The sequence below is a fragment of the Hyla sarda genome, chromosome 3 (genome assembly GCF_029499605.1).
Source record: "Hyla sarda isolate aHylSar1 chromosome 3, aHylSar1.hap1, whole genome shotgun sequence".
NCBI classification, from domain to species: Eukaryota; Metazoa; Chordata; class Amphibia; order Anura; family Hylidae; genus Hyla; species Hyla sarda.
Window position 1 is genome coordinate 144,332,432 of NC_079191.1, and position 23,708 is coordinate 144,356,139.

The 23,708-nt window shown below is 43.9% G+C and overlaps 1 protein-coding gene and 1 long non-coding RNA gene across 5 annotated transcripts in view; one reads left to right on the forward strand and one right to left on the reverse strand.

The window, feature by feature from the left end:
• LOC130361769 (uncharacterized) overlaps nucleotides 1–16,059 on the forward strand; it is a 93,410-nt gene extending 77,351 nt beyond the window's left edge. For all 4 annotated transcript variants that reach the window (XR_008891146.1, XR_008891145.1, XR_008891148.1 and 1 more), the window contains one exon: nucleotides 15,924–16,059. This is a non-coding gene — a long non-coding RNA (uncharacterized LOC130361769). The remainder of the gene's footprint in view (nucleotides 1–15,923) is intronic.
• Nucleotides 1,761–23,708, reverse strand: part of NCEH1 (neutral cholesterol ester hydrolase 1) — a 40,559-nt gene continuing 18,611 nt past the window's right edge. Inside the window, exons 3-5 of the mRNA XM_056565205.1 lie at nucleotides 22,661–22,730; nucleotides 16,066–16,237; nucleotides 1,761–2,703 (exon numbers count right to left, since the gene is read on the reverse strand). Coding sequence (XP_056421180.1) covers nucleotides 2,086–2,703; nucleotides 16,066–16,237; nucleotides 22,661–22,730 — 860 coding nt within the window. The 3' untranslated portion in view covers nucleotides 1,761–2,085. The remainder of the gene's footprint in view (nucleotides 2,704–16,065; nucleotides 16,238–22,660; nucleotides 22,731–23,708) is intronic.

Consider the following 23,708-nt stretch of genomic DNA (forward strand, 5'->3'; position numbering starts at 1 on the left):
CTTTCACTTTTAAAACAATAAGGGTCAGTAGAGGTTAGTGCAAAGAATGTGCAATGTTTTTCACCAAAATCATTACAGCAAGGATTAGCTTGAGAGTCCCTCTCTGTTATGGGCTAAAGAACGGCAGAAGGTGAAGTGCGAATACTAAGCCATTAACTAAAAATTCCTTGCCTTGCATTCCATGGGGCGTTTGGCAAGGGCACGGAGTGGAGGAGTGCTTGTAACCTCGCTTACACTTTCACAGCAGGAATAAATATTAACACTTCATGTGCAAGGTCTATAGTTTTGGAACTGCAATCCTGTATAGCCCTTCTTCTGCTGTAAAGCCTCAATCACATTTGTGGGAAAAATGTTGGTTTGTAACCCAGTGTGGGATATAGAACGGTGCATATTGCACTTTTAGGGTAGGGTCACACAGGGCATATCCAATGACACTGCTACGAGTGGACACACAGAGCTACAGGATGTTCGCTCCGAGACTGCTGGCAGAGCATCCCCAGCGTCAAATACGCTGCGGATGTGCTGAGCGTGACCCTATCCTTAGGGTCTATTCACACGTACAGTATTCTGTGCATATTTAATGTGCAGGATATGAAGCTGTGTTCAGTCAGTTAGTTTACATTGAAATCTGCAGCTTCAAATCCTGCGCAAGATACTAAACATGTGAATACACCCTTAAAGGGGTACTTCGGTGCAAAACTTTTATTTATTTTTTTATCAACTGGTGCCAGAAAGTTAAAAAGATTTGTAAATGACTTCTATTAAAAAAATCTTTATCCTTCCAGTACTTATTAGTAGCTTTATGCTACAGAGGGAATTATTTGCTTTTTGAATTTCTTTTTTGTCTTGTCCACATTGCTCTCTGCTGACACCTCAGTCCGTGTCAGGAACTGTCTAGAGTAGCATAGGATTGCTATGGGGATTTTCTCCTGCTCTGGACAGTCCCTGATACGGGCATCAGGTGTCAGCAGAGAGCACTGTGGACAAGACAAAAAAGAAATTCAAAAAGAAAAGAATTTCCTCTATAGCATACAGCGGCTAAAAAGTACTGGAGGGGTAAAGATTTTTTAATAGAAGTACAAATCTGTGTAACTTTCTGGCACCAGTTGATTTAAAGAAAAATGTTTTCCACCGGAGTACCCCTTTAATATAATGCACCACATTCCCTCTTAGAAGCACTAATACAAATACTTCTATGGGAAGATACACTACATATGATATAATATGCTGTGCATTACATGGTTACTGTGGGGAAAAATAATCTGTGCAGAACATTGGAGAGGTGAACAACACTGGCTCCATAGTCTGCAATGGCTTGTTACGGTAGTGCTGATCCAACCAGTGTGGAAACACTGTGTGCAGACAGCTCGCTTCCCCGTGGCTTCAAGCACCTGTGCACGGACAAGCCGGCAGCGTCCCCGGACTGGATTAGCAGCAAAGGAAGAAAAGTCCAGCGCTAAGCGCAGCAATATCAGGTATTTATTGTAGGATCAAGGATACAGAAATAACAACAAGACAAATAGTCGACGCGTTTCTGACCTCTAAGGGTCCTTAGTCATGGCCATGACTAAGGACCCTTAGAGGTCAGAAACGCGTCGGCTATTTGTCTTGTTGCTATTTATGTATCCTTGATCTTACAATAAATACCTGATATTGCTGCGCTTAGCGCTGGACTTTTTCTTCCTTTGCTGCTAATCCAACCAGTGTGCCTCCAGCTATTGCAAAACTACAATACCCAGCAGGTCCGGACAGCCTTTGGCTATCCGGGCATGCTGGGAATTGTAGTTTTGCAATGGCTGGAGGCACACTGGTTAAAAAAACAGTGCATTATGGAAATTACACACACAAATGTGAATGAGGCCTAAGGCTGGCGTATATTTCAAGTATAATAAGAGTACCAGACTAATTCCAGTTCTGCTGTAGGATATCTGACTATACTGACATACTTTCTATAAAGAAAGAAAAGCTCTGTCCCTTTTAGTTGTAAGGGTGGAACATCCTTCAAAACTAAAAGGGAAGTCTTATAAGATGTTACATTTGTGTGAGCTGGCTACACAGTCTTTGCAAACGTGGTTAGAATTATTATTAAAGGTTGTCTCTAAGCCACTTGATATAGCCGTCTCTTGTCCTGGCACCGGCTGAAAAATATGTCGGCCAGGTAGCGAACAGCATGCAGCCATGAAAGCAGTCTTCATAATGGTCATGAGTGACGTCCACACCGGCTTCCTCCAGCCGCTTCACATACAACATCCCATCATCCCGCAGGACGTCATGTTCACACGTTAAGATGTAGGTCTTCGGGAGCTCCTGTAGGGTCTCCTTGTGGGCAATCAACGGAGATGCCCGGGGGTCAAATAAAGCAGGTATCTCTTGAGCTACACTGGGGTTCCCTATATTTTGCAGCAGAGGTTTGTAGTTCTTTTTGAAGGAAGAAGGCAACAACGAATTCCAGTTCAAGAGCTGTCGGAGAGCAACTGCTTCACTTACATCTAAAGACGTGTGGTTATTCACCAGCAGGGCATGGGCAAAAGAGTGGCTCCCATTTAGGTAGTCTAGCCAGAACTTGATCATGACAAAGCGAGAAACTATTGGCATGTCCATATTTTGCTGGTAGGAGGGAGTGTTGAAATCTATTATCTGGAGGACTGGATAAATCAAAGCTTGCAGCTTCACTTTGATGGTTATGGTCTCGTCTTGCATGAGCTATAAAGGAAGCAAACATTAAGAGAAGAGTAAAATAAGTATCATGTGGTATCAATATCCTAGACAGCACATAAGAAGATGTAGGAAATGCAAAATAGAAACAAAAATAATACTCAACAATATAGAAACAGAACATGGCCGCACATCCACAACAACTTGTACTATGATCTAGTTGCTTCTCGCCATAATTTCAAAAACTAACAGTTTAAGGAGTTTTTGATCAGCAAGAGATGGCATAAGGGTTTCCTCTTCGCATTCTTCTAGCCATCTGGCAGGGAGTAGTTAAAACTGGCGTGGTACTTTGCAGAGGCCATGGTTGCTGTGGTGCTTTGTCTGTGGGGTGGTGTGGCCCAGAACCAGGGGCTTGGTCGGGCAGTAGTCGAGCTGCCTGGCCACTGGGTCAATCTTCGTGTGAGCTTGGTGTTGCGCTAGTGTTAGTTTACAGACCCACTCTTATTAGGAAGCCTTGACATGGTGAGTGGGCTTGCACGTTTGGATCAAAAGGTACACTAACATCCTGTTCGTTATTGAAATTATGCTGAGAAGCATTTGGATCATAGTACGAGTTGTACATGTACGGCCATGATGTGTTTCTCTATTGTTGAGTTATGAAAACAAAATGGTGCTAGCTGAAGATCATGTGCACACACAAAACACATTGAAGGGACTTTATCAACCATTTAAGGGTCTATGCACACGTACAGTATTCTGCGCAAATTTGATGTGCAGGATTTTCTGCTGATTTCAAAGTAAACTGAACACAGCTTGAAATACTGCTCATCAAATCTGCGCAGAATACTGTACATGTGAATAGACCCTAAAAGGGGTACTCCTCTTTTTTTCTTTTTTACTGGTGCCAGAAAGTTAAACAGATTTGTAAATGATTTCTATTAATAAATCTTTACCCTTCCAGTACTTTTTAGCAGCTGAATGCTAGAGGAAATTATTTTCTTTTTTAATTTCTTTTTTTGTCTTGTCCACAGTGCTCTCTGCTGACACCTGATGCCCGTATCAGGAACTGTCCAGAGTAGGAGAAAATCCCCATAGCAATCCTACGCTGCACTGGACAGTTCCTGACAAGGACAGAGGTGTCAGCAGAGAGCACTGTGGAAAAGACAAAAAATACATTCAAAAAAGAGAAGAATTTCCTCTGTAGCATACAGCTGCTAAAAAGTCCTGGAAGGGTAAAGATTTTTTAATAGAAATCATTTACAAATCTGTTTAACTTTCTGGCACCAGTTGATTTAAAAAACAAAAACTTTTGGAGGTTTTTCAACTACCCACTCCAACTTTTTGGAAAGTAGGTGGAGCTCGGTCGGGGCAGTAATCTGCATAAGTTACAGTGGAAGTCTACCAAGCTACCCGGATTTACAGAACCTGGTGGTTCTCAAGAGCTGCAGATGGGCAGGATTTTACATACCGTATTTTCCGGCATATAAGACAACTTTTTAACCCTGTAAAATGTTCTCAAAAGTTGGGGGTTGTCTTATACGCCGGGAGCTGCAGTCGGCAGAGATTAACTTCCCCCGTCACATTCGGGACATCCCTGTGTCCCAACAGATCTTTTCGGGACACAAGGATGTCCCGGTTACCTTTCTGCGGCACCGTGTTAACTTTAAAAATGCAGGGGCCACCAGGAGGTAGAGCACGCAGGACATCACTATTGTCCCGTGCGTGCGGCCATAGCAACAGCAGAGCAGAGTTGAGCTGAGCAGGGAGCGCACGCGGACATGGTAAATTACCAGCGGCACGTCATCTTCGGTGCTCCGACCACCGCTCCTCCGGTCCCAGGACCTACTGCTATGACCTATAGGCCATAGCAGTAGATCATGATCCCAGAAGGGAGGAGCGGTGGTTGGAGGACTGAAGTGGGGCAGTACATACAGCCTCCAGCCATACACTGTATATGGCTGAAGGCTGTATGTCTGCGGGGTCCACTGCCTACCTAAAGTGGGGGGAACTATACTGCCAACCTAATGTGGGGGAACTATCCTAACAACCTAATGTGGTGGGGGGGGGGGGGGGGGGGAACAATACTGCCAACCTAATGTGGGGGGGAACTATACTGCCAACCTAATTTGGGGGAACTATGCTGACAACCTTAAGTGGTGGGAACTATGCTGCCTACCTAGTGTGGGGGAACAATGGTAAGGTACCGTATCGCTGTAGAGGGGTAGTCTTGTACGGCGAGTATATCCCAAACTCTATATTTTAACTGCAAAGGTTGAGGGTCGTCTTATACGCCGGAAAATACGGTAAGACCAGTATATAAATGTCTGTCTAGGTAAATACCCCCCCCCCCACTGTCAATGGCCCTGATTTACTAAGAGAGGAAAGTAGTTTTCTTTGTGAGTATTTTTCCATGGTATTTACTAATTTGGTGCTTTTCCCTATGTTTTTTTTTACAACTGCTCTGAGCGGTTGGGTTTTTACAGAGCTCAAATCCACCAAATTTAATGTGGGAGCATTAGTAATCATGTTGGTATTTTTTTTTAAACTTCGGAGGGCACGCATAAAATATATGTTTAACCCCTTAAGGAACAAGGGTGCATGGGTACACCCTGGCTCCCTGGTACTTATGGACCCAGGGTGTACCTGTTCACCCATGGGAATTTCTGTCCCTGCTGCACGCCGGGCGGGGACCGGGATGACTGTTGGCGATCGGCACAAATCGCCGGTCAATTCAGACTGGCGATCTGCGGCGATTCCGTGTCATACGGGTCTCCGGTGACCCGGAAAATAAGGGGGTTCGGGAGTGTCCAAGACACCCACGATCCCCCTGAAGGGATAGGAGTGAGGTGGCAGGGGTGCCACCACTCCTTTCCCTGCTATTGGTCGGTCAGAAGCGACCGACCAATAGCAGATCGGGGGCGGCGGTTAAAGTTTGGGTCCCCCGTTTTGCCCACCCATAGTAGTACGGGCAGAACAGGGGAACTGTCCTGTGACCGGCCCCGGAGGTCCACTCACCATCGGCGGCAGCGGGCGGTGATGACGTGCAGCTGGCTCCCTGGTGCAGACTATGGAAGCCGTTGAGTTGCCTAGCAACATCTGGAGGGCTACAGTTTGGAGACCACTATACAGTGGTCTCTGAACTGTAGCCCTCCAGATGTTGCAAAACTACAACTCTCAGCATGCCCAGACAGCTATTTGCTGTTTGGGAATGCTGGAATTTGTAGTTCTGCAACAGCTGGAGGGCTACAGTTTGGAGATCACTTTTCAGTGATCTCTAAACTGTGGCCCTCTAGATCTTGAAAAACTACAACTCCCAGCATGCCCACACAGCAGTTTTCTGTCTGGGCATGCTGGGATTTGTAGTTTTGCAACACCTGGAGGGCCACAGTTTGGAGATCACTGTGTGGTGGTTTCTAAACTGTGGTCCTCTAAATCTTGCAAAACTACAACTCCCAGCATGCACGAACAGCAAACAGACGTCTCACCATGCTGGGAGTTGTAGTTGCGTACCTCCAGCTGTTGTATAACTACATCTTCCAGCATGCTCTTTGGCGATCAGTACATGCTGGGAGTTGTAGTTTTGCAACAGCTGGAGGTTTGCCCCCCATGTAATGTACAGGGTACATTCGCACGGGCAGGTTTACAGTGAGTTTCCTGCTTCAAGTTTGAGCTGCGGCAATTTTTCCGCCGTAGTGCAAACTCAGAGCGTGAAACTCACCGTAAAGCCCCGCCAGTGCGAATGTACCCTAAAAACACTACACTACACTAACACATAATAAAGGGTAAAACACTATATATACACCCCCTTACACTGTCCCCCCAATAAAAATGAAAAACGTATTGTACGGCAGTGTTTCCAAAACAGAGCCTCCAGCTGTTGCAAAACAACAAGCCCTAGCATTTCCGGACAGCCACCGACTGTCCAGGCATGCTGGGAGTTTAGCAACAGCTGGAGGCACCCTGTTTGGGAATCACTGGCATAGAATACCCCTATGTCCACCCCTATGCAATCCCTAATTTAGTCCTCAAATGCGCATGGTGCTCTCTCACTTCAGAGCCCTGTCGTATTTCAAGGAATCAGTTTAGGGCCACATATGGGTATTTCTGTACTCAGGAGAAATTGCATTACAAATTTTAGGTGGCTTTTTCTCCTTTTACTCCTTATGAAAAGGAAAAGTTGGGGGGCTACACCAGCCTGTTAGTGTAAAAAAATAAAAATGTTTACACTAACATGCTGGTGTTGCCCCATATTTTTTATCTTCACAAGAGGTAAAAAAAATAAAATAAAAAAAAAAGATCCCCAAAATCTGTAACGCAATTTCTCCCGAGTACGTAAATACCCCATATGTGGGTGTAAAAGGCTCTGCGGGCGCACAACAAGGCTCAGGAGTGAGAGCACCATGTACATTTGAGGCCTAAATTGGGGACTTGCACAGGGGTGGTCGATTTTACAGCAGTTCTGACATAAACGCAAAAAAAACATACCCACATGTGACCCCATTTTGGAAAAATTCTTTTTTTTTTTTTTTTTTTTTACTAAAATGCTGGTGTTACCTTAAATTTTTCATTTTCACTAGGGAAAATAGGGGAAAAAAAGCCTCCCAAAATTTGTAACCCCATTTCTTCTGAGTAAGAACATACCCAATATGTGGATGTAAAGTGCTCTGCGGGCGAACTACAATGCTCAGAAGAGAAGGAGCGCCACTGGGCTTTTGGCAAGAAAATTTGTCCGGAATTGAAGGCCACGTGTGTTTACAAAGCCCCCATAGTGCCAGAACACTGGAGCCCCCCCCATATGTGACCCCATTTTGGAAACTACACCCCTCACGGAAGGTTATAAGGGGTACAGTGAGTATTTACGCAACACAGGTGTCTGACAGATTTTTGGAACAGTGGTCCGTGAAAATGAAAAATTTAATTTTTCATTTGCTCGGCCCACTGTTCCAAAGATCTGTCAAACACCAGTGGGGTGTAGATGCTCACTGCACCCCTTATTACATACTGTGAGGGGTGTAGTTTCCAAAATGAGGTCACGTGGGGGGGGGGGGGGTCGACTCTTCTGGCACCACGGGGGGCTTTGTAAACGCACAAGGCCCCCGACTTCTATTCTCTCTCCAATTCTCTCTCCAAAAGCTTAATGGCGCTCCTTCTCTTCTGAGCATTGTAGTGCACCAGCAGAGCACTTGACGTCCACACATGGGGTATTTCCATACTCAGAAGAAATGGAATTACACATTTTTGGGGGCATTTTCTCCTATTACCCTTGTAAAAATGTAAAATTTGGGGGGGGGGGGGGGAGAATGCATTTTAGTGATTTCCCCCCCCCCCCCCCCCCCCCCTCATTTACACATCCAACTTTAACAAAAAGTCGTCAAACACCTGTGGGGCGTTAAGGCTCACTGGACCCCTTGTTACGTTCCCTGAGGGGTGTAGTTTCCAAAATAGTATGCTCAGTCTTTTTTTTTTTTTTCTGTTCTGGCACCATAGGGGCTTCCTACATGTGACATGCCCCCCCAAAAACCATTTCAGAAAAACTCACTCTCCAAAATCCCATTGTTGCTCCTTCCCTTCTGAGCCCTCTAGTGCACCCACAGAACACTTGACATACACATGAGATATTTCCTTACTCGAGAGAAATTGGGCTACAAATTTTAGGGTGATTTTTCTCCTTTTACCCCTTGTAAAAATTCAAGTATACAAGAACAAGCGAGTAGAAAAATTAAGATTTTGAATTTCCTCCTTCACTTTGCTGCTATTCCTGTGAAACACCTAAAGGGTTAACAGACTTTCAGAATGTCATTTTGAATACTTTGAGGGGTGCAGTTTTTATATTGGGGTCATTTATGGGGTATTTCTAATATGAAGGCCCCTCAAATCCACTTCAAAACTGAACTGGTTCCTGAAAAATCCTGATTTAGAAAATTTTTTGAAAAATTGGAAAATTGCTGCTATACTTTGAAGCCCTCTGGTGTCTTCCAAAAGTAAAAACATGTCAACTTTATGATGCAAACAGAAAGTAGACATATTGTATATGTGAATCAATATATAATTTATTTGGGATGTCCATTTTTCTTATAAGCAGAGAGTTTAAAAAAAAAAAAAAAATATTGTAAAATTTTTCATCAAATTTTGGAATTTTTCACCAATATCGACGACATTTTACCACTAATAAAGTTAAATATGTCACAAAAAAAACAATCTCGGAATGAGATTGAAAAGTAAAAAGCATCGAAGAGTTATTAATGCTTAAAAGGGACAGTGCTCAGATGTGCAAAAAATGGCCGGGTCCTTAAAGGGGTTATCCAGGAAAAAACTTTTTTTAATACATCAACTGGCTCCTGAAAGTTAAACAGATTTGTAAATTACTTCTATTAAAAAATCTTAATCCTTTCAGTACTTAGGAGCTTCTGTCTAAGTAATCTCTGATGACACGTGTCTCGGGAACCACCCAGTTTAGAAGAGGTTTGCTATGGGAATTTACTTCTAAACTGGGCGGTTCTCGAGACACGTGTCATCAGAGAGCACTTAGACAGAAAAGAACAACCTTAACTTCACATGCTCATAAGTACTGAAAGGATTAATATTTTTTAATAGAAGTAATTTACAAATCTGTTTAACTTTCTGGAGCCAGTTGATATATATAAAAAGTTTTTTCCTGGAATACCCCTTTAAGGGGTTAATCAAAGCAGAATGTGGCAAAATCAAAGACATGTCGGCTCTCCTCACTTTCACGTTCTAGTAAATATATTTTTACAAATATAGTATTATAGGACACCACACGAATTATGACAGCTTTAAAGGGGGAACTCCTTTTTTTTTTTCTTTTTTCTCAATTCAACTGGTGCCTAAATTACTTCTATTTAAAAATCTTAATCCTTCCAGTACTTATCAGCTGCTGTATGCTCCAGAGGAAATGGAGTTGTTCTTTTCTGTCTGCCCACAGACACCTCTGTCCATGTCAGGAAATGTCCAGAGTGGGAGCTAATCCCCATAGAGAACCTATCCTGCTCTGTTTTTATTTAATGAGGCAACCAGCTTCCAAATTGGGTGTTTTATAAAAGATTAAGGTTTTGCTTATGTGATGTGTTTTCATACCATTTTTGAAGCATGTTTAGCATGCTTCTAATGTGTTTTGGCTGGAATTTCAAAAAATTGCTATAAAAATTAGCCCCGAAAAAGTGCAGCAAAAATGCAACATGTGAACACAGCCACAGGGGAGGTGTATTACTACTATATATTCTGATCCCACCACAGCAGCAGTATACAGTGGTCCCTCAACATACGATGGTAATCCGTTCCAAACGGACCATCGTTTGTTGAAACCATCGCATGTTGAGGGATCCGTGCAATGTAAAGTATAGGACAGTGGTCTACAACCTGCGGACCTCCAGATGTTGCAAAACTACAACACCCAGCATGCCCGGACAGCAGTTTGCTGTCCGGGCATGCTGGGTGTTGTAGTATTGCAACATCTGGAGGTCCGCAGGTTGTAGACCACTGTTAGAGGAAGTTGTACTCACCTGTCCCCGCCGCTCCGGACCGTCACCGCTGCCCTGGATGTCGCCTTCCATCGCGGTCGCCGCGTCCCCCGACGCTCTGGCAAGGCCTCTGCTTCCCCGGCATCCGCGCTCTCAGTCGCCGCCATCATGTCGCTACGCACGCCGCTCCTATTGGATGACTGGACGGTGTGCGCAGCGACGGGATGACATCAATGGAGAGTGCCGACAATGCAGGGCACCCCAAAGAGGACGCGCCGGAGCCCCGAGGACAGGTAAGTGATAGTCAGTGGACCACATGGGGCACCGTAAACGGCTATCCGGTGGCAGCTGAAGCAGTCTGCGCTGCCAGATAGCCGTTTATGCGATGGCCCCGACATACAAAAGCATCGTATGTTGATGCTGCCTTCAACATGCGATGGTCTCCGAGAGGCCATCGCATGCTGAAATTATCGTATGTCGGGGCCATCGTAGGTCAAGGGGTCACTGTACAGATGAAGGATCTGTGAGCAGCGGGGGGGGGGGGGGGGGGGGGGATCCGAAAGGTGACAATGTCATCCCGTAGTCCACAGGAAATCAGCTGACCCAAGACAGACCACTTCCTGTTACAATTTAGATGCTGGAATTTTCTGAGGGTCAGAGTGGTGATCACTTACAGTAATGAAACGTATGGATGCAGCTGTTCTGTGATATAGCAAATGTTGCTGTGTGACTAGTGATGGTGAGTGTGCATGATATGGGCAAAGTACAGAAAAATAAATAAAAATGTAAACCAAACTGGCCACTGAATAAATAAGACATCATTCTTTTTCTACAACACAGTATATTAATCTGCTCTAGTCCCCTGCCTATAACATGATGTCTGCAGATTGAACAGCATTTTCATTTTGATGTTTCCCTTTCAAAGTAAAGAACTGGATCACAACATTAGTCTGTCTTTTGTAATTGTTTTATAACGTCTCATACCAAAGTCCTAGTTCTAGGACTATACACTTTAAAATGTGCCAACAGTGCCACGTAGTGGCCAGTAATGGAATGGCAGCTGGTAGTTTATCAAAATTGTGCCTAAATCTGTTTTGCTTAGTGGAAAAGATGCAAATTATTAGTGAACATGCATCAAACGATCAAGAAATGTACACATACAAGAATTTGCCAAATGTGCTATACGCATTGGCATGCAACTGCTCAAAAAATATAATAATAATAATTATAATAAAAAAATAAATCCAACCCTGAGGTATAGGATGTAGTAAAATAAATAAATATGATGCATATGTGCATTCTATTTTTTTTTTACTGTTTTAAAAGTTAGTTTCTATTTCATACCACCAGGAATATAACATGGCATGTCAATATTTTGCAACTAGGGGTGGAAGATAATGTTAAAGAAAAAACATCATGCAGAAAAATGTATCTCCGTGGGGGGGTCCCAGGAGTTGGACCTCCCTGCGATCTAAAACAGTGTTTCTCAAGCGCAGTCCTCAAGTCCCCCCAACAGGTCCTGTTTTCTGGATTTCCTTAGTCTTTCACAGGTGATATAGTTATGGTCAGTGAATCGTTAAATCACCTGTAAAAGACTAAGGAAATCCTGAAAACAGGACCTGTTGGGGGGACTTGAGGACCGCGCTTGGGAAACACTGGTCTAAAACACAATGTTAGAAATCTTTGCTAATTTATTGAAAATGAAAAACTAATATTGCATTGACTATTCAGACCCCTTACTCAGCACTTAGTTGAAGCTCCTGTGGCAGTGATTACGGCCTCCAGTCTTCTTGATATGAATTCTTCTCTGCAGATCCTCTCTAGCCCTGTCAGGTTGGATGGCGACCATCAGTGGAAGCCAATTTCCGGTCTCTCGGGAGAGGTCAGGGCTCTGGCTGAGTCACTCAAGGACATTCAGTGTTGTCCTGCCCGTGCTCTTACGCTCATTGTCTTGTTGGTAGATGAACCTTTGGCCTAGTCTGAGGTTCAGATCACTCTGGATCAGGTTTTCATTACTCTGTTTTATAAAACTTCTCTCTATGCACAGGATGGGGATAAGTATGTGAATGTGAGGGGTCTGACTGCTGGACCCCCCCCCCAATCTCCTGAACTGGACTCAGTCCCTCCCTGCTGAACTTACAAGCTGTGTCTTTTCCTCTGAAGTGGAGTGAGGGCCCGCTCAGCCAATCATTGGATTCCCTGCGAATCGACGCTTATCCCTATAGATTGTGTTTATTGAGGACATGTTTCTCAGAACTAGAGTCCCCTTTTAAGACTATTTCTGTACTTTGATTAATTCAGCTTGTACTCAACCCTCATCATTCTCTGTCCTGCCTGGTTTCCTCCAAAATTAATGTAAAGATGTTCATTTCTTTGTTTAATCAGAACGAAATCTTGTATTTACAGTAGGACAGTCCTTTCTGCAAACGCCAGGGACTTTCATGTGTCTTTGAGGAGAGGCTTCTTTCTTTTCCCATCTGCACACAAGACTTTTGCTGCTCATCCAGAATGACCAGTTTTTTTCTCCTTCATGGTTTGGTGTTTGCTCTGATATACACTGTCAGCTCTGAGATCTTATATACACAGGGCTGTGTCTTTCCAGATCCTGTCCAATCAGCAGAATTCACCACGGAGGACTCCATTCAAGGTGTACAAACCTCTCAAAGATGATCAAGAGAAATAAAAGGAGCCAGAGCAAAATTTTAAATGTAATAGCAAAGGGTCTGAATACTTACATCCAGGAGAAATTTTAGTTTTTCCTTTTTATCAAATTAGCAAAAATGTCTACGATGGGGGGAAACTTATTTTTATTTTTTTTTGCAATATTGCACCCAATACTACAGTGGAAAAAAATTTTTTTTTAAAACCAACTGGTGGCAGAAAGGTAAACAGATTTTTAAATTACTACTATAATTTTTTTTTAATCCTTCCAGTAATCCTTTGTTTTTAAATATCTTTTCTGTCTGACCACAAGTACTCTCTACTGACATCACTGTCCAGAGAGGAGAGGTTTTCTATGGGGACTTGCTCCTACTCTGGACAGTTCCTGGCATGTACAGAGGTGTCAGCAGAGAGCACTGTGGTCAGACAGAAAAGAAATTCAAAAAGAAAAGAACTTCCTCTGTAATATACAGCAGCTGAGAAGTACTAGAAGGATTACATTTTTTTTTAACAGAAGTAGTTTACAAGTCTGTTTTACTTTCTGGCATCAGTTGATTTAAAAAATGTTTTCCATCAGAGTACCCCTTTTAACATAGCCTCAGAAGAGGTGCATATCCATGATATATCCTGATCGTACAGAGATAGCAGCAGAGCTGGAGAGAAGAGGGGAGGGTTCTGGGAGATAATGTCGCATTGTAGTTCACAGGAGGTCAACTGACCCAGGACTGACTTCCTCTTGATACGATAAGTCATGCAATTTTCTGTGGGTCAAACTGGTGACCACATGACCAAGTTAGAGTAATTTTGTAAGAAAAAAAACAGAAAGAGACCAATGCGCATCTAAGCACAATTATCCTTTTATAGAAAAAAATATGAGAAATACAGGTATAAAGTGTGCTCAACTTTAGCACAACACCATTGAGGACTTGATACCACAATCTATGGGGTAATGGAGGAGTGCAGCCTGCATCGGTCCCGTTCTCAGCTGGCAGAGGACGGTTTTGGAAAATGCAGATGGGGGAGAGAAAATTCTCCTAAAAAGTGGTGTCCTCTACGGTGCTCTCCTCTTGGAAGGTCTAAAAGTATAATTTAAGCAATTAACCGGCAAAATGCGGACTTAAAAATAAAAAATATATTTATTAAGAGCAAGCAGATGAAACGACGCGTTTCGAGGGGCGGGATCCCCCTCTTCGTCAGGTTTTCTCTTGAAAACCTGACGAAGAGGGGGTCCTGCCCCTCGAAACGCGTAGTTTCATCTGCATGCTCTTAATAAATATATTTTTTATTTTTAAGTCTGCATTTTGCCGGTTAATTGCTTAAATTATACTTTAGACCTTCCAAGAGGAGAGCACCGTAGGGGACATCACGTTAGAGTAATGAAATGCATTAATACAGCTGTGCTGGAATGAAACAAAAGGCAATGTACGGCTAACAATGGGAGGTGTGCATGATATTAGTCAGCTTGTATGCTATTCAATTAGTTTTCCAGCAGAGGGCATCTAAACACAGTATAGTATGTATTGAAGGATGGATTCTCTGACATGTGCATTGAGAATCCCTGTGCGCTGCTGAGTGCTGTTCCTTTCGTATAGATGCATGGCTGGTATAGAAAGCCAGAATGTATGTGAATTACTGGGTCCACAGGCTGGATCACACCTAAATAATGTCCTGGATTTTAACATGCTAACAAGTTGGGCTAGTGCCCTCTATCAATAAAGTGAATAGCATGAAATAATATATCAGGCACAAATCTGCATCTTTTATAAGTATTCATAAGGGGTTAGATCTGCTACAGGGTGTATTCACACGTACAGGATCCCGCGCATATTTAATGAGGAGTTAAAGCTGTGTTCAGTCATTTAGTTTACATTGCAATCTGCAGCATCAATTCCTGTACATATTTGTTGTGGATACCGGATACTGTATGTGTGAATGCACCCTTAATATATTTTTTATTATATATAGATATATATATATATATATATATATCTATCGCCATTGAATTAAATGGATAAGTGTGGTGCTGTAAAGTATAGGACAGTGGTCTCCAATGTAAAGTATAGGAGTTGTAGTTTTGCAACATCTGGAGGTCCGAAGGTTGAAGACCACTGGTATTGGAGGTTATACTCACGCTCCGGACCATCATCGCTGCCCAGGATGTCGCTGTCCATCGCTTTCGCCTCGACGCTCCGGCAAGGCCTCTGCTTCCCCGGCATCCTCGCTCTCCGTCGCCGCCATCACGTCGCTACGCACGCCGCTCCTATTGGATGAGGGGACGGCGTGCGCAGCAACGTGATGACGACGATGGAGAGTGCCGACGATGCAGGGGATCCTGAAGAGGACGCGCCGAAGCCCCGAGGACAGGTAAGTGATCGTCAGCGGACCACACGGGGCACCGTAAATGGCTCTCCGGTGGCAGCTGAAGCAGTCTACGCTGCCGGATAGCCGTTTATGCGATGGCCCCGACATACAAAAGCATCGTATGTTGATGCTGCCTTCAACATGCGATGGCCTCTGAGAGGCCATCGTATGTTGAAATGATCATATGTCGGGGCCATCGTAGGTCGGGGGGGGGGGGGGGGTCACTGTGTGTGTGTGTGTGTGTATATATATATCTCATACACACAAACACCTTGAACAGTCACACTCTTTGTATGCTTGGAAGGTTCTATGCAGAGGCTAAAAAATGTAGCACTCGCACCCAACTGGATGTGCTGAATAAACAGGTTTTTTTTATGCTGTTGCCAAGATATGGGATTACTGGTCTACTGATGTTGCATTATGTCACAGAGACCTATCAAAAGCTTGATCAGTGTTCAGACCTCCACCAATTGCTAGACAGAGCTGGGAGAGGTGCTTGGCTTAGAGTTTGTTTCCCATCTCGCTGCAGGAGACACATTCTATAGTAAGTCTATGGAGCCCATCTCTTGCAGTGAGGCGGGGAGAGAATCGCTCAGCCAAGCACTTCTCCTGGCTCTGGGGGTCTCAGCATCCAAACCCTGACTGATCAACTATCAACAGCCTTTGTCTGTCTGGACATGCTGGAAGTTGTAGTTTTGCAACAGCTGGAGGCACTCTGATTTAATTTAAATTTAAGGATTTAACCCTCCAACCTCTTCTCTATTCCAGGTAAAGAAACATTTCAATGCAATACTTAATACATGTCTCCAATGGAATCGCCTGTTCATGCCAATGTAAAAAGCAGTGCTCGATTCTCTGCAGAACATGTACACATAAGGGAAGTCATATGAGAAGTATAAATGAATGTTACCTGCTGACAGACTGCTGCTGCCAGGTTCCCTCCAGCACTGTCTCCAGAAAGTACAATCCTTTGCGGATCAACAGAATACTTGGCGAGAACCTCTGGTTGCAAGAAGTATTTGGAAGCTGCATAGACATCATGAATTTGCTCTGGAAAATGAACATTTGGTACTAGCCTGTACCTAAAGAAAGCAACATAATAGACAAAAGTATACAGCATAAGTAATGGAAAACAATCATCACTGTTGGATTTCTGCACCCTGCACACCAGAGTTTCTGCAGTAGAAATTTTGCTATTGAAATTCTGTATTTCGGGCTCCGCCAAAACAATTAATGCGGTCCTTCTTTTGGCGGAATACCGCACAGACTGCATTAAAGGGGTACCCCACTGGAAATTATTATTTTTAATATCAACTGGTGCTAGAAAGTTAAACAGATTTGTAAATTACTTCTATTAAAAAAAAAATCTTAATCCACCCAGTACTTAGCTGCTGTATAATCCACAGGAAGTTGTTTTCCTTTCTGTCTGACCACAGTGCTCTCTGCTGACACCTCTGTCCATGTCAGGAACTGTCCAGAGCAGGAGCAAATCCCCATAGCAAACCTCTCCTGCTCTGGACAGTTCCTGACATGGACAGAGCTGTCAGCAGCTGATGCGTACTGGAAGAATTAAGATTTAATAGAAGTAATTTACAAATCTGTTTAACTTTCTGGCACCAATTGATACAAAAAAAAAAATTTAATATATATAATATAAGGACAAAACCAATTTTATTTTTGCATTTCTGTTTTTTCCTCCTCGCCTTCTAAAAATCATAACTCTCTCATATTTCCATCCACAGACACATATGAGGGCTTGTTTTTTGCGTCACCAATTGTACTTTGTAGTTACATCACTTATTTTACCATAAAATGTACGGCGCAACCAAATATTATTTATGTGGGAAAACTGAAAAGAAAACTGCAATTTAGCAAATTTTGGAAGGTTTTGTTTTCACGCTGTACACTTTACGGTACAAATTGAAATTTTTTTTTTATTCTGTGGGTCAATACGATTAAAATGATACCCATGTTATATGCTTTTCTATAATTGTACCGCTTAAAAAAAAATACCAAACCATTTTAACAAAATTTGTATGTTTGAAATTGCCCTATTTTGACCGTATATGGGGCGGTATGAGGGCAAATTTTTTGCACCATGATCTGTAGTTTTTATCAGTACCACTTTTGCCTAGGTTTTACTTTTTATAAAAAAAATTGGGAATAAAATGTGACAAAAAAAGCAGCAATTTTGGAATTTAAATATTTTTCCCGTTACGCCGTTCACTGTACGGGATAATTAACAATATATTTTAATAGTTCAGACTTTTACGCACGCGGCAATACCAAATATGTGTATTCATTTTTTTACGCTTTTTTGGGGGTAAAATGCAGAAAAAACGGCCGTTTTACCTTTTTATTGGGGGGGAGGGGATTTTTCACATTTTTAATTTAAAAATGTTTGTACTTCTTTATTTTATACTTTAATAGTCCTAGGGGACTATTTATAGCAATCATTTGATTGCTAATACTGTTCAATGCTATGCATAGGGCATAGCACTGATCAGTATTATCGATTATCTTCTGCTCTGGTCTGCTCGATTTCAGACCAGAGCAGAAGACCCCGGGAGACAGCCGGAGAAAAGTGAGGGGACCTCCGGTTGCCATACTGGATGATCGGATCCCCGCGGCAGTACTGCGGGCGATCCGATCATCCATTTAAAGTACCGCACTGCCGCAGATATGATCGCAGATGTCCCCCTTTACCGGCTGGACCCTGGCTGCCATCATGCCGAGTATGACGGAACGGTGCTCGCGGTCATGGCGGAGCAGAAATGTACGTCATGGTGCGTTAAGTACCACGGCACCATGACGTACATTTACGTCCATTGTCGATAAGGGGTTAAGGGTCTATTCACACGTACAGTATCCTGAGCAGATTTGATGCGCAGGATTTGAAGCGGTGTTCAGTCATTTCGTTTACATTGAAATCTGCGCAGAATACTGTACATGTGAATAGACCATAAAAAGGAATATATATCAGTTGTATGAGGTTTAAAGTGTCAAGGAGGAGTTGTGAGCTGCAGCATGGTGGCTACCATGTGTGGCAAAAACAGGGTTAATGACAATACCAGGATGTAACTGCTTTTTCTTTTATTATAAACCAGTTATGCCTTGGTATCAACACCCCCTCAATCCGTCACAATGGCACTCCGGCTGCAGCAGTCTTCTCTCTCAGCCAGTGATTGTGGCAGTGTGACGGATTGACCTGGATACCTGGGCCTGTTTGTGTATAAAAGCTATTCACCGGAGTAACCCCTTTAAGTTCTGCCTTAAAGCCTTCTACACCCCCCCCCCCCCACCCAGTGGAAAACTAAAAGTGCTTATGAGTAGCACCGCCCTTTCAAAGCTCAATCATTAGTGTTGTAGACTTCTATTTTTCTATTCTCCAAAAAATAGTAGTTATTTTTGTCTGCCATGTTATATTCAGTGGCAAGGCAGTCCTATTGTGGTGGGGAATTTATCAAAACCTGTGCAGAGGAAAAGCTGACAACCAGATCGCTTTTTGAAGGGGCATAGGAAAACCTAAAAATCTGGGGGGGGGCAGCATTTAAGTAGGTGTGGCAATGTGAGGGTGGAGCTACAAAGGGGCGGGATCATTCAATGTTGCAGGATTCTATTAAAGGAGAATAATCATCCTGTTCACCCACCTTAAACACAATACACTGGGTTATAGTGCAGGTGAACAGGAGACTGATGAGGGGACACTGACTGCTTTACGTACCTGCACTCCGGAGATTGATTCCATCGCCGCTCAATTTGAATATTAGTTGTGGAGGGTCATTTTAGCGCTGCGCCAACGGAGAGAATGAATATTCAAAATAAGCCGGCGGGCCCAGCCTCCATCGCACAATTCACGGACGATGGAATCAGATCTCCGGAGTGCAGGTATGTACAGTATAGGAGTCAGTGTCCCCTTATCGGTCTCCTGTTCACCTGCACAGTGAGTTTATTGAATTTAGTGGGGGTGAACAGGATGACTGTTTTGCTTTAAAATTGAGCTTTAGGCTCCCCATTACAGGTACCATTGGGGAGCAGTGAATTCAGGAGACAGCAAATCAAGCAGGACTGTGGGAAGTCAGGCTCTCTACAGCCTGTGTAGGTGCCATTAAGTCATTCATTACTTAAGCTGTATTCACACGTTTTGTACATACAGGTGCCGGTTTTAGGTCCAGTCACAAAACCCCATATGGGTCAAAACTGAGCCGACCAGAGTCACCGTTTGACTCCGGTCGGCTCATTAAAGTAAATGGAGTCACGGGCTGATTCGGTTGGGGTACGGGAGCAACCGGTTTTCCCCTCCCCCCCCCGGATCTGGCACCCGTATGTACAAAACGTGGTGTGAATGCAGCCTTATTCTGTACTGATCCTGAGTTATATCCTGTATTATGCTCTAGAGATGTACTCACTATTCTGCTGGTGAGGTCACTGTGTACATACATTACATTACTTATCCTGTACTGATCCCGAGTTATATCCTGTATAAGGGTACGTTCACACGGGCAGATTTTTTGGCGGGTTTTCTACTGCATATTTGAAAGGGGGCGGGCTCTTCTCGGTAGTCCGCAGCAGATTTTCCGCGGCAGAATTTACACTGCGGAAAATCCGCCGCAAGCCCCATTGAAGTCAGTAGGGACTGCAGCGGATTTTCCGCAGCGTAAATTCCGCCACGGAAAATCTGCTGCGGACAGCCGAGAAGAGCCCGCCCCTTTCAAATATGCAGTAGAAAACCCGCAAAAAAAAAATCCGCCCGTGTGAACGTACCCTTATACTCCATAGCTGTACTCACTATTCTGCTGGTGAGGTCACTGTGTACATACATTACATTACTAATCCTGTACTGATCCTGAGTTAGATCTTAAATTATCGATAGTACTGTATCTGGTACAATCAATTAGCATCTCCTTTCAGTACTTCACCATGTAGACTCACCCAGAGTATGCAGGTCTTCAGCGGGGTGGGCACACTGTTGCTGTGCACCAGCACGTTACTGCTGGTGCACACGGACAGCCGCTGTTCCTCCGACCATGACAGCGGCTCCAGCATTGTGAGTGAGGCAGAAGTTTGGATGTGGCTCCTGCTCCACATCTGGCAGTTGCTGGGCTTCTAAAATCTTCTCCCATTACTGTCTATACAGGGAGAGGTCATCACAATGTGCCAGGAATAAAAACAGATAAGGTTCCTGTCTCGCTGCCTGATCAGTCCCCCAGATCGCTCTGAACCCCAGACCCCTCTGTCCTCCTCCAGGCCCCCTCTGAACTTCAGACTCTTCTGCAGCAAAGAGCGCTCTGTACCACAGACCCTTCTATCCTCTCCAGACCCCCTCTGTACTTCTGCTATGTGCCACAGACTCTTCTGAACCCCAGACCGCTCCATACCCCAGACACTTCTATCCTCTCCAGTCCCCTCTGTACCTCCAGCCCCCTCTGTCCTCTCCAGACCCCAAGAACACTCTGTATTCCAGACCCCTCTGTCCTCTCCAGACCCCCAGAACACTCTGTACCAGACTGCTCTGTAGGCTTCAGACCCCCATGTTCTCTCCAGACCCTCTGTATCCCTGACCCTTTAGTACTCCAGACCCCTCTGTCCATTCTAGCTGCCAGGACCTTCCTAATGAAGTAATCGCAGGTCTTGAAGTAATTAAGGTCCACATTCACACAACTGCATTTTGCAGTGATTTGGGTAAAAATCGCGGTAAAGCTGCAACGTTTTTGCCGCGATCTTGCACAAATCGCGGCAAATTTGTCGAGATTTTACCACGATTTATGTACCATGAGCTTAATACTGGCCACATTGTAAAGTCTTCTGTGACTCTCCCCTGCCAGCTTCTCCACTTTGGCGTGCAGGGAGCTCCCAGCATGCACTGAGCTTTTAAAGTGGCGGCGGCTGGTGGGGGTGGGATCCCTTCATCATTGGTCCCCTCGCATGAATTGCTGGGGGGGGGGGAATCCGTCCCCCTTATCCCCCCCGGTTCCTACGCCCATGCTTCTTTGTTTTTTTTCCCCCATTTCTAGAGGCCTTTTTAAAAATGAATCTGACTGGTTGCACTGAACAACGGGTTGCACTGAGCCACGGGTTGCACTGAGCCACGGGTTAGCTTTTACTCTTCACAGGTTTTGACCAATCTTGCTCACTGTTCTGAAAGCCTGCTAGTTCATAATACTCTTACATTGCCAATCCTCACCTTCCCCACTCCTATTAATGTAGGGGAGTGAGACTACATACCTAAATAAGCACCTATGCTGCTGTAATCACAGGATTCATTAGCTCCATGATAATATCTTCCTGTCTCATGTCAGACATTGAAAGTTTACGGAGTGAGAAGAACCATGAAATCTGTGATAGGCCTTCGGTAAAATGTCTATTATAGGAAAAGCAACGCTGAGGTCTGAACTAAAAATTACGTTTAATCACCGCCATGTCAATGCCTTCCGGACACATTTCTCCGAATCGCAATTGTTTTAATAAGAGGATTAACGAAGCAAATTGCTCAGTGAGTTACTACATACAATCAATAGAGCAATTATGTAAGGTTTTAATCCTTGACACTAAGCAAATAATCTTAGCTTGCTATAAAAAAAATAATTTTAATAATCTGTAGAGGGTAAATTGTCAAAATTAGGTCTCTTCTCTGACACCACTTCTTGCTCTGTAGCTACTGGCTGAATCTACACCACACACTTCTTGTTCTGCTTGCACCTATTCAATAGCACATAATGGTTAATGAAGGATAAGTCCTGTTTCTGATCAGTGGAGGTCTGACTGCTGGGACCACCACTGAGCATGAGAATGGGGTTCCAAATGCCTGTGAGTTCAACATTTGCATCGCCTGCCCGTTTAAATTCTAGGGCCCAGATCAATCTGCCCGAAAGCAAAACTGTCAGATTTTACCCATAACAACAAATCACAGCTCTACTTTCATTTTACCAGATCTTGTTAAGATATGAAAGTTGAGCTGTGATTGGTTGTTACAGGCAAAACCAGGCCGTTTGATAGATCTGGGCCTATGGGACAGGAAAAAATAGTTAAGCCCATCTCTTAGCTATCTTCAGCAGTCCCATAGAGTTGTGAAGTGAACCGTAGAACTAGAACATTTGTGAGACTACAGCTCCCTGCTCCAGGCGGTCCGGGCATGTTTTATAAGAGCTTAAGGTCACAGCTTGCAGATTAAGGGGGTAAAGAATGTGTAGCCTCTACATCACCAGCTTAATCTACACGAAAAATAAAGGCAACCGGATGAATCTAAAAGACAAACACATGACACCATCCATGCATGATAAATTTTGCCTCATTTTATCACAAATCACTGGCGAAAGACATTTGATTAACTTAACGCTCATCTAATATTATCTAAAGGAGTTGAACAGATTTCGACAGAGGGTGTGAGAAGAAGAATGTAGATATGACTCATAGATGAGCTTCATAAATCAGGTCAGTGATTTCTGTAAATGTGCTCGGTTCTGTGGAATGAGATCAGAAACCGGTATGTCACCATTCAAACTTACTCAATGGAAATGACAACGGCATCCACATCTTCGGAAATTTTTCGGCACAGGCTGTCATAGGATCTCGTTTCTAAAAGAAGCACGATAAGTCATATAATCAGTACAGAAAAGACTGAATCTGTTGGGTCATGCTGAGCCCTGCTGAAGAAGAAGGTTTTTTCTAAACATTAAGAATGGAGAAATCATCATGTCATGGAGACTGTAATACACTAGGCTGGCCGGCAGTCGTAGAGTTAAGGGGGAACTGCAGGGATTTTGCTATCAGCAGCAGACATGTAAATTATTATTGGTACGGTCACACGTGCGTATTTTATTGCATATTTACTGCTATGTATTTCCCTACTCATTTCAGTCAATCGGTAGCAAAATATGCAGCTGATATCATAGGAAGGGCACTAATAGATAAACCATCAAAGTAGTGCTGGGCGATATGACCAAAAATGAGTATCACGGTATTTTTCTAAGTTATCACGTATTTCACGTTACTTTTTTTTTTTTTACATTGAGACTTGCATTGAGGTGGCGTAGCGGAACTAAATGGGCTTTTGGAACTAAAGGATCTGAACACTGGGGCAGTGGAGAACCCTTTTAAATAGATGTAACAAACAACCCTACAGCCTCCAGCTGTTGCAAAACTACAACTCCCAGCATGTTGGACTATATAGTAGTGTATAGTATCGGTCAGTGTTTCCCAACTAGGGGCGCCTCCAGCTGTTGCAAAACTACAACTCTCAGCATGCCCGGACAGCCGTTGGCTGTCCGGGCATGCTGGGAGTTGTAGTTTTGCAACAGCTGGAGGGCCTCAACAGCTGGAGGGCCTACTGTAGGTATAGTATATTATGCAGACCCCTGTCCATCCCAGAACCCTGACTCACCTTCCCAGTTGCTGCAGGGACCGTCCGGGGAGGGTGGTCCGGGCCATCCATCCTTCCTGTAGTGTCTGGTGGCATTCCTGGTGGAGGGTGAACCAGTCCGGGCTGTCCTTCTCCGGGGGTCCTCTTCTCCACTCCGGACAGGCTCCGGCCTAGTAACGCTGCATAGACGCCGC